General features: G+C 40.8%; 1 protein-coding gene across 1 annotated transcript; it reads right to left on the bottom strand.

The window, feature by feature from the left end:
- Nucleotides 1-10,530, bottom strand: LOC138873838 (uncharacterized). The gene is made up of 10 exons (XM_070152320.1): nucleotides 10,329-10,530; nucleotides 10,104-10,201; nucleotides 9,648-10,028; nucleotides 9,062-9,408; nucleotides 8,272-8,476; nucleotides 7,489-7,872; nucleotides 7,055-7,321; nucleotides 6,381-6,577; nucleotides 587-648; nucleotides 1-221 (listed from the first exon to the last, which is right to left on the bottom strand). Exons 1-10 carry the CDS (start codon nucleotides 10,528-10,530, stop codon nucleotides 1-3), a joined length of 2,364 nt encoding a protein of 787 aa, XP_070008421.1.
- Nucleotides 10,531-11,250: the final 720 nt, after the last annotated feature.

Here is an 11,250-nt window from a genome sequence, read left to right as displayed (position 1 = left end):
CTAACGTGCTTTCCCTTTGTTCTCCAGACGGACGCCTGATTGCTGAACTTTAACCGTCTTCCTTTGAACATTGTTGCTTTCCCTTTGTTCTCCAGGTGGGCTGCTGATTACCAACATTACACGTTTTTTCCTTGAGACTTGAATTGCTTCTCTTTGTTCTCCAGGTGGGATCCTAATTACCAACACTTGAATTGCTTTCCCTTTATTCTCCGGGAGGGTGTCTGATTACCAACATTTGCACTTTTTTTCCTCTAAACTTGAACTGCTTCCCTTTGTTCTCCAGGTGGGCTCCTGATTACCAACACTTGAATTGCTTTCCCTTTGTTCTCCAGGAGGGTGCCTGATTACCAACATTTGCACTGTTTTTCCTCGAAACTTGAACTGCTTCCCTTTGTTCTCCAGGTGGGCTCCTGATTACCAACACTTGAATTGTTTTCCCTTTATTCTCCAGGAGGGTACCTGATTACCAACATTTGCACTATTTTTTCTCGAAACTTGAACTGCTTCCCTTTGTTCTCCAGGTGGGCTCCTAATTACCAACACTTGAATTGTTTTCCCTTTGTTCTCCAGGAGGGTGCCTGCTTACCAATATTTGCACTATTTTTCCTCGAAACTTGAACTGCTTCCCTTTGTTCTCCAGGTGGGCTCCTGATTACCAACACTTAAATTGCTTTCCCTTTGTTTTCCAGGTGGGTTCTGGATTACCAACACTTAAATTGCATTCCCTTTGTTCTCCAGGTGGGTGCCTGATTGCTGAACTCGAACTGACTCCTCTGAAACTGCTGCATTCCCTTCGTTCTCCAGATGGGTGCCTGATTTCCAACACTTGAACTGTCTTCCCTTTGTTCTCCAGGTGGGCACCTAATTGCCGATGCTTTCAACTATTTTTCCTTGAGACTTGAATTGTTTCTCCTCTTGTTTCTTGAAACTATTTCCCCTTAAAAAAACTTGCACCATTTTTCCTTTTTTTCCAGGTGGGCGCCTGATTGCTAAGTTTGACCCGCTTTCCTCTGAACTTGTATCTTCTTCGCTTGTTCTCTAGGTGGGTGCCTGATTGCTTAACCTGAACTGCTTTCTCTTGAGACTTCTTTTCCCTGGAACTGTTGTCACACCTCCGTTTTTACCACCCGAGAGGGTATATGAGAGTTTTTCCAATTAAAGTGACATTACTCGAAATGGAATTATTTTATTTAATTTTTTCAGAGCCGCCACTTGGGATAATTTATGGTGTCCCAAGTCTCCGGTTTATTTTTGAATCCCAAATCGAGGAAATTGATTTTATTTTTAAAGTCTACGAACCAAAAATTCTAAGTAAGGAATTTTGTTAATCTGGGAGAAGGTGTTAGGCATTCCCGGGTTCCGTGGTTCTAGCCCGGTCGCTTAACTATTAATAATTGGCCTAATTATCTGATTTACTACATGTTTTAAACCTATTGTGTATTTTCAACTTATTAACCACTTTTAATTATTTTTAAAACGCTTTTAGGAAGATTCAACGTTATTTAAAACATGCCTTGAACCACGCCACATGAAATATACCTGCGGTTCGCAACACGTTCTATTTAACATTGTTAAGAATTGAAATTGGGTCACAAGAAATGTACACCCGAATTTAGTAATTAAAAGAGAATCAATTTAAAGAACGCGCCTAAAGCAACTACGAAGGTTCAAATTAATAACAAAAGTTTGCGAGGGCCATGAAAAATTCAATTGATGACACACCTCGATTTTTAAAAGAGATAGTATTAATTACATGAGGGCCATGGGTTATTTAATGAAAATGGCACACCTCAAATTTTCTATAAAAGCTAACCAGTTTTGTGAGGGCCATGGGCTTAGGGTTTTATTCGGCATGGCGCGCCTCAAATTATTTCAGAGGGTTTGCATTCAACTAAGTGAAGTACGTATATTCATATTTAACTAATTAGAAATTAGATATCACAACTACGCTACGGGGACCGTACTCGTAGTTGCGATAATTAATTACATGCCTAAAGCTTGCCTACTCACGTTTCGACGGCCTAAACATGCTCCTAGCGGAAAAGTAAATAAAACAAGAATAAAAGAACGATATAATTTATTTTGAACCTAAATTTCTTTTAATTTTTGCCCAGCAGCCTAACTATTGATATCAATTCCAATTAAGCTTTTAAATTCAGACCTCTTATTCGATTAAGACCCAATACCACTTGACTGAATCTCTAACGTCCAAATATGTTAGTCAAGTTTCAACATAGGATCAAAAATATCACAACTAGTCATGGAGAATATACAAATCAACCATTCAAACACATGTGACAAAATCAGGAGGTAAATAATTAAAGATAGAAACGGACCTTAAACGGAGTGTCGACTATTAACGAAAGCCTCTAATAGTACAATTTTCTGTTTGGATGCCAAAATTACTATGGCAAGGAACGACGACCAGAACCTCAACGAAACAAACTCGACTCTTCAACAGTGACTGAAACCAGATCGGACTGAACTCAGCAACGAGTTCAACAATTAACAGCAACAAATTTTCTACTTCAACAACTTTTGGGAACAGATCTCAATTAAAGTTTTCGAATGGCAGGATTTTGATCCCAGTTGCTTCTGTCCGTTCCTATATCTATCTGTGTGTGCGTGTTTTGTTCTCGTTCTTTCTTTCTTTTTGAGTTTGCGTGGAGTTCAAAATTTCCAAATGGGAGTCGGTTGGTCTCTCTTTTTGTCTTAAGTGTTTGTGTGTTTCTTTACAAATCAAAAACGTCTCCAATAGGTTTGTGTCTTAAGTTTTTTAGCTTTTTCTTTTGGTTCGTTCTTAGAATTTAGGAATTGGGAATTGAAAACTTAATTTTGTTCTTGAAGAAGATGAAAGACAGGGGGGTGTCTTTTTGTAAAGAGTGGCGGAAGATTTTAGGAGTCTAGGGTCTTTATTTTGTGTAGAAACGGTTGATTGTGTGTATTAATAGGTTAGGTCAAGGTTATTATTTGGATTTAAGGGTATTGGACTCAAGGAATGGGTTAGAAACTTGGGCTTTTATAACTAGTTTTACTTAAAATTAGCTTAATTAACTAAAAATCTATCCATATAGGAATATTACAAAAAATATTAATTAGCCCTACTTAAGTGAAAAAAATTTATTAAAATAAAACTAACCATTAAAACAAACCTATTTTTTGTAATTTTTATTTTTTGTGACAAAATAAAGTAAAAGAGTCAAAAATAGTTGAAATAACTATATTAGGCTTAAACTCAATATTTACATGCTAAAATATAAAAAATCTTGGGGAGGGTCAACAATCAATGTCTACAATTGTCTTCCCTTTGAACCATCTTCCCTTGTTTCTCCAGGTGGGTGCCTGATTACAACAAAACAAAAGAAACGTTTTTGCCCCAGTTTGGTAGCTGGGCACATCTGTGAGTGTTAGTTGAATCATGTTACCCAATATTTCTAAGAATTTAAAAGCTAGATCCCATTATCCATGAGGGTCTCGAAAATTAAAATCAAATCTCATCTTATGAGTGACAACTTTAAGGCTAAATTATATTTCCCTACGGCAGAACTTACGCGAGATCTTGTTATCTAATGGAGGTCTTAAAGCTAAGTCTCATTATTCAGGAGGGTCCTGAAAATTTTCAATTGAATCTCATCCTAAGAATAAAAACTTCAAAACCAACTTATATTTCCTCAAATTAGAACTTATGCTAGACCTTGTTACTCATGAACGTTTTGAATTTTAACTAGGTCTTATTGTCCAGGAGGGTCCTAAGGACTTCAAATTAAATCCCATTATCCAGGCGGGTCCTGAGAATTTATGGTCGAACCTGTCTGGTACTTGCTTTTCTTACGGGGGTTTCTCCGAAACAAATGAAATTTTCTGCCACTGTTTCAAATTAAAGAAAAATATTGTCATTTTAAAAAAAAAATGTGGTGGTTAGTTTGTGGTATTCTAGCTGAAGGTGGCACTTCCGCGGCCGTACTTTGCTTTGACTAGTTGCCTTGAACTGGCCAAGAACCCTTTGACTTTCTGACTGACTTTCAACTGCAGGACCTTGGATGACCCGAGTGCTCTACACCCAAACCGTTGTTTTACATTTCTAACCGTTCTACCTGAACCTCTGTATCTCCCACAAGATTACTAAACCATTCGACAATAGGAACTTTCACTGACACCTTATTTCTCACTTTACATTATGCTATCTCTGGTATGATTTGGCCGCACTTTGTTTTGTGCAATTTGGAAGTTGGTAGTAAGCTTTGAAATCCTTTCTTACTTGCTTAAATAAGGCTAACATTGGAAAAACCTTAGAGAAATAAACCCAAAAGAAATAAAATGCAATAACTTCGAGAGTTAGGAATAAACAAGAAAATCCAAACTGGATGACTGTTTGAGGAGAAAAGGGAAAGAGACTTATCTGAGTGGAGCAGCCGGTACCAATGATCATGACATGCATTTTGGATTAATCAACTCGGCCCGTTCAACTAATCACCTTTCAGTTGTCATACTTTATGCCTCGAAATCTCCATACTCAATTTCTTTGCCAAATCACTAACCTTGCTCGGCATGTGGTGCCTTGAAGGGTTTTCACCAACAAGCCTCTCTCATTTATTCATCTCTCAACTCACTGTCGCCTTACGGTGCCCGTGAGGGTTTTCACCAATAAGTCTCTCTCATTTCTAATTTCTCTCAGCTTTCCATCGCCTTACAGTATTCGTGCGGGTTTTCACCAATAAGACTCTCTCATTTTCATTTTCTTGCTCGGAACGGAGTGTTGCCCCTGATATGAATCACCTCTACTCGCTCGACTTGGCATTTTTCGAAAACTTATCGGAATGTCTTTCTTTGGACCGTAATGGAGGCTTTTGGATATAGTTAAAAGAAAAGGTATCACAAAGGCTCAAAAACAGCTTGAATGGGTTCAAAATTACAACTTTTGGAATCAGACCTCTTACAACAACCACAACTTCTGCCCCAGTTTCTTTGCTTTGGGACTTTTGAATTTTTATTTTGATGGGGCCGAACCGTGAGGCTGCCTACGTATCCTTAAAAGGAATCAGGTCGAACGTAGTTCATATCATCGGAATTGCTTTGTTTTTTGTACTTTTCTCCCTTTTTTCTTTTCTTTTCTTTTTTTTTACCCTTTTCCCATTTTTATTTCTCTTTTTCTCTTTTTTTTTTCTTTTTGTTTTTCCTTTTTTTAATTAACTTGTGCGTTCATGTTTCTGAATTTTACTACTGATTCCAAAAGAAGGGTATGCCAAGTACAAACAAACACAATTTAAACCAAAGAAATCATACATAATATCTTTTGACTGCATCAGAATTGATAGTCATATCTACACATTTGCCTTCTATATCTGTCAAATACAAAACACCATTGGACAACACTCTCGTTACGATGAACGACCCCTGCCAATTTGGGGCGAACTTGCCTTTTGCTTCACCCTGATGTGGAAGGATGTGTTTCAATACTTGCTGACCCACTTCAAATTTCCGGGGACGCACCTTCTTGTTGTATGCTCTTGCCATTCTCTTTTGATACAACTAGCCATGGCACGCTGCCGCCAATCTTTTCTCGTCAATCAGACTCAATTGCTCAAGACGGGTTTTGACCCACTCATCATCATCAATTTCGGCCTCAGTAACAATCCGAAGGGATGAGAATTCAACTTCCGCAGGTATCACTGCCTCAGTGCCATATACCAACGAATAAGGAGTTGCACCTACTGAAATGCGGACAATAGTGCGATAACCCAGCAGTGCAAAGGGCAAATTCTCATGCCATTGCCTGGAACCCTGCACCATTTTCCGAAGTATCTTCTTTATGTTCTTGTTGGCTGCCTCAACTGCTCTGTTCGCCTTGGGGCGGTATGGGGTGGAATTGCGATGCGTAATCTTAAACTGTTGACATACCTCCTTCATCAGATGACTGTTAGGATTAGCACCATTATCTTTGATGATAACTTTTGTTATCCCGAATCGACAAATGATATTTGAATGAACAAAATCGACCACTGCCTTCTTGGTCACAGACTTGAAAGTTTTACCTTCAACCACTTAGTGAAATAGTCAATGGCCACCAGAATGAACCTGTGTCCATTAGATACTGCTGGCTCAATTGGTCCGATGACATCCATACCCCAAGCAACAAAGGGTCATGGTGCGGACATTGTGTGCAATTCAAATGGGGGAGAATGAATGAAATCTCTGTGTACTTGGCATTGATGACACTTGCGCATAAAACAGATGCAATCTTGCTCCATGGTGAGCCAATAATAACCTGTTCGAAGAATTTTCTTTGCTAGAACATACCCACTCATATTCGGCCCACTCATATGCAGACTCCGGAATGTACTTCGGTCATGATAGTCGTGGCTTGATTTGCATTGATGCACCTCAACAACCCAAGATCTGGAGTTCTTTTGTACAGAACTCCCCCGCTCAAGAAAAATCCATTAGCCAAATGCCGAATTGTTCTCTTTTGATCACATGTGTCTTGTACCGGATATACCCTCATCCTGATATACTTCCTAATGTCATAGAACCATAGTTCACCATCGAGTTCTTCCTCAACTACATTACAATAGACGTGCTGATCAAGAACTTGAATATGCAGAAGATCAACATAAGCTTTGTTCGGGTAGTGCAACATTGACGCCAAGGTTGCAAAAGCATCGGCAACCTCATTATGGATCCTTGGAATATGCCTGAATTCTTTTGATCGAAACCATTGACAAATATCATGCAGACATTGTCGATACGGTATAAGCTTTAAATTCTGGGTCTCCCATTCTCCTTGAATCTGGTGCACCAGAAGATCTGAGTCTCCCAAGACCAAGTCTTCCTAGATTCTTATATCTACAGCTAGCCTTAGTCCTAGAATGCACGCCTCGTACTCAGCCATGTTGTTGGTACAGTAGAAACGTAGTTGGGCCGTAACAGGGTAGTGATGCCCTATTTCAGAAATAAGCATTGCCCATATCCCGACACATTTCATGTTAGCAGCCCCATCGAAGAAAAGTTTCCAACCGGGATTTTCATCCTTCTCGACCTCATCGATATGCATTACCTCTTCATCAGGGAAGTAAGTCCTCAAAGGTTCATATTCTTCGTCCACTGGGTTCTCGGCCAAGTGATCGGACAAAGCTTGGGCTTTTATCGCTGTCCGAGTCACATATACGATGTCAAACTTTGTGAGCAAGATCTGCCACTTTGCGAGCCTTCCTGTGGGCATGGGATTCTGTTCAAAGGATCCAGGTGAGCGATGAGGTAAGTAGTGTAGGATGACAAATAATGCTTCAACTTCTGTGTTACCCAAGTCAGGGCGCAACACGTCCTTTCAAGGGGAGTATACTTAAACTCATAAGATGTGAATTTCTTACTAAGATAATAGATGGCTTGCTCTTTCCTGTCGGTGATGTCGTGCTGACCCAACACACAACCAAATGAGTTATCCAAGACTGTTAAATAGAGAATCAAAAGTCTTCCGGGTTCTGGCGGGACCAACGCAGGTGGTTTCGACAAATACTCCTTGATCTTATCGAAGGCTTCCTGGCACTCATCGGTCCATTTGACTGCAGTATCCTTCTTTAGCAACTTGAAGATGGGCTCACAAGTTGCCATGAGCTGAGCAATAAACCTGCTGATGTAGTTCAGCCTCCCTAACAGACTCATCACCTCGGTCTTGTTCCTTAGAGGTGGTAATTCTTGGATAGACTTGATCTTTGACAGACCCAATTCAATACCCCTTCGACTGACTATGAATCCCAACAGCTTCCCCGATGGAACGCCGAATGCGCACTTTGCAGGATTGAGATTAAGATTGTACCTACGGAGCCTTTGGAAAAACTTTCTCAAATCTCTGACGTGGTCAGACTGCTTCCTGGACTTTAAGATCACATCATCCACGTAAACACCGATCTTCTTGTGTATCATGTCATGGAATATGGTTGTCATTGCCCTCATGTAAGTTGCTCAAGTGTTTTTCAAACCAAAAGGCATGACCGTATAGCAATATGTTCCCCACGGCGTGATGAATGATGTATTTTCTGCATCCTCCTCATCCATTAAAATCTGATGATACTCCGCATAGAAATCCACAAAAGACCCAATCTCGTTCTTGGCACAATTATCAATCAAGATGTGGATATTTGGAAGTGGGAAATTGTCCTTTGGACTTGCCTTGTTGAGGTCACGGTAATCAACACACACTCTGGTCTTACCATCTTTCTTTGGCACAGGTACAACATTGGCTAACCACGTGGGATACCGCGTGACTCAAATGACCTTTGCATCAAGCTGCTTCGTGACTTCCTCTTTAATCTTCACACTTATGTCAGTTTTGAAATTTCTCAACGTCTCCTTAACGGGAGGGAATGCTGGATCAACTGGAAATTTGTGGACCACCAAATTGGTTCTCAAGCCTGGCATATCATCATACGACCATACAAGAATATCCTTATACTCAAACAATGCTTTAATTATTTCTTCCCTGATTTGCGGTTCAAGATGGACACTTATCTTAGTTTCTCTGACATTATCTGGGTCCCCTAGATTGATTGCTTCTGTTTCATCCAGATTAGGCTTGGGTTTTCTTCAAAATGGCTTAATTCCTTACTAATCTCTTCAAAGGCCTCATCCTCATCATATTCTGATTCATCATCACACTCTATTTTTGGATTACTATTTCCGAATTAGATTGACTTTTAAGGCTGGGTCGAAGATTCCTCATGCATTTCATGTCATTGAAACTAGCATAGAAAGAACTGTACAGAGAAGAAAAGAAAAACAAAAATAAAAATATCAGGAATGATGAAAAAGGGAAATTGCATTTCATTAAAATAAAGGATAACAGGGTTTGTACATCAACAAGCGGAAAATAAAAGTCGGGGTCACAACCCTGGAATGACCAATATAGAAAGGAAAAAAAACAAACTACCAAGATGCCTTCCGGGTAGGGAGAGAAGTAGCCTTCCAATTGTTAAGCTCTACATTCGGCCCGACGAACTACACGTCCGCTTTGCTAGAACCTTCTCCAACTTCTGCCATGTTCACATCATCAAACAACCTCTAGAACCTTTCAATTAACTCATAATCAATGTCAACCACAGAACTTGGAACTGTCGTCACTAGGCGTTTCCTGGAATCGGGCTTGACAAAAGACCTGGAGAGACGCGGAACAGGCTTTGGAATTGTCCACACCATATGTTTCAACCTTTTATCCCTTTTCATATCTTCCGAAGTAGGTTTGAATCCAAGACCGAACGTACCCAAATTTTCAGGGAGGGACACTGGCTGTATGATACCCTGCAGAGATGCACCCAGACCTTTACCGGGCACAAAACCATTTTTCAGCATTTCAATTGCCACCATGGCTGATGCGGAGACTATCTTTGGAGTTGGAACACATTTCCCTTCTGGAACCTTCTCAATCAGCACTATTTCAAAAACTAGATAGACCCAAGGCCCTTGTCATCTTCGGCCTCAATGAACGGGACAAAGGCATCACTGTGAGCACAAAAATTATCCTCGCCATGCACGACGATCTCCTGTCTATCCCATTCGAACTTGACCATCTGATGCAAAGTGGATGGGACTACTTTGGCAGCATGAATCCAAGGTTGACCTTACAGCAAATTGTAGGAGACGACCACATCTAGTACCTGGAACTCCATGGTGAATTCCACCGGTCCTATTGTCAACTCAAGCACTATATCACCAACTGAATCTTTCCCTCTACCATCAAAACCTCGAACACATATGTTATTCTTGTGAATCCTCTTATCATCAACTCTCAATTTGTTCAGCGTAGAGAGAGGACAAATATTTGCACTGGAACCATTGTCGACTAACACCCTGGCGACCATAGAATCTTCACATTTTACCGTAAGGTAGAGAGCTTTGTTGTGTTCAGTACCTTCCATCGGCAACTCATCATCAGAGAAGGTGACCCTGGCGATCTTTTCCAGATGGTTCACTGAAATTTTGTCGGGGACATGAGCTTCGTTAAGAATTTTTGTCAGGGTCCGACGATGCTCGTCTGACTGGATCAACAATGACAGCAAGGATATCTGAGCAGACGTCTTTCACGACTGCTCCACGATGGAATAATCTTGTACCTTCATTTTTCTCAGAAATTCCTCCGCCTCTTCTTCAGTCACTGCTTTCTTTACTAAGACTAGATTATCTCTGGATGTTTTAGCTTTCCTTAACTCTTCTAGGGCAAAGCATCTCCCCGAACGATTTAATCCCTAGGACTCATTGACTTTTTCTTTCACTTCCTTTCCCTTATAGGTCACTATCACCCGTTCATAGTTCCATGGGATGGCCTTGGTGCTGATTACCGGCAACTGGGTTTACATGCTTAATGATGACAGGATCCATACGGGCACCCTCTACAATTATGATAGGCTTGTTTGTCATTCCTGTCACAACCACTTTTGACTTTTCTTGCTTTGCCGCAACATTACTTGGGGATCCTTCCTTGACTACCACAGATGGTTCACCGTTTGCCATGCTCAACTTGTTCACTGATCCTTCAACCATTTTTGACTGGCTTGACCTCGCTGGACCGAATCATCATAACAGAGTGTGAAGGATTTTTGGGTCCCCCCTTGTGTACTATCTCAATCATGTTCGTTTCCTGATGGGTTGGAAATGGGTTCTGGTTGATGTTGGGTGCCTCTGAGGTTTAGACTTCAATCCGGTTTGTGTCAATGAGCTCCTAGATAGCATTTTTCATGTTCCAGCACTTCTCCGTATCATGTTCCGGAGTACCAGAACAATATTCACAGGTCATGGAGTAATCAAGATTCCTTGGAGGAAGGTTTCACAATTCTGACTCAATTGGCCTCAGCATATCCAACTGCCTCAATCTGTGGAACAAACTAGTATAAGACTCCCCCAATGGGGTGAAGGTTTTCTTCTGCTGCAACCTCTCATTTTTGAATGCTGGATTTGGCCGGAAACCTGGGCCGGCAGGGTTTCGTTAGGCTAGCGGAGGTGGGTCAGCATTTTATTGAGTTGGGTAGGGTTTTGTGGGGTTGGGGCACACCATTGCACGTAGGTATGAGGTTGATTATATGTCTGAGCGTGGTGGATAGAAATATGAGGGTCTGGTGATGGGAAGTAGTGTTGGGGTGGATTATATGGGGTTTGGGTGTAGGTTCGGTGAGGGGGTCGAGGCTGGGTATAATGATATGACTCGCAATTGGGTCCAAACCACGATGCTGAATCAACTGTTGCCGCGTCTTCTTTCTTCTTCTT

This window comes from Nicotiana sylvestris, chromosome 7 (assembly GCF_000393655.2).
Source record: "Nicotiana sylvestris chromosome 7, ASM39365v2, whole genome shotgun sequence".
Taxonomy (NCBI): domain Eukaryota; kingdom Viridiplantae; phylum Streptophyta; class Magnoliopsida; order Solanales; family Solanaceae; genus Nicotiana; species Nicotiana sylvestris.
The sequence above is the reverse complement of the archived record's forward strand: the minus strand, read 5'-3'. Positions and strand labels throughout refer to the sequence as shown.

Coding starts and splice junctions, on each gene's coding strand:
- LOC138873838 (XM_070152320.1), bottom strand. CDS start 10,530: ATGGTTGAAGGATCAGTGAACAAGTTGAGCATGGCAAACGGTGAACCA. Junction 10,202..10,328: donor GCATGTAAACCCAGTTGCCG/GTAATCAGCACC, acceptor GCTTTGCCCTAG/AAGAGTTAAGGAAAGCTAAA. Junction 10,029..10,103: donor AATTTCTGAGAAAAATGAAG/GTACAAGATTAT, acceptor TTGTTGATCCAG/TCAGACGAGCATCGTCGGAC.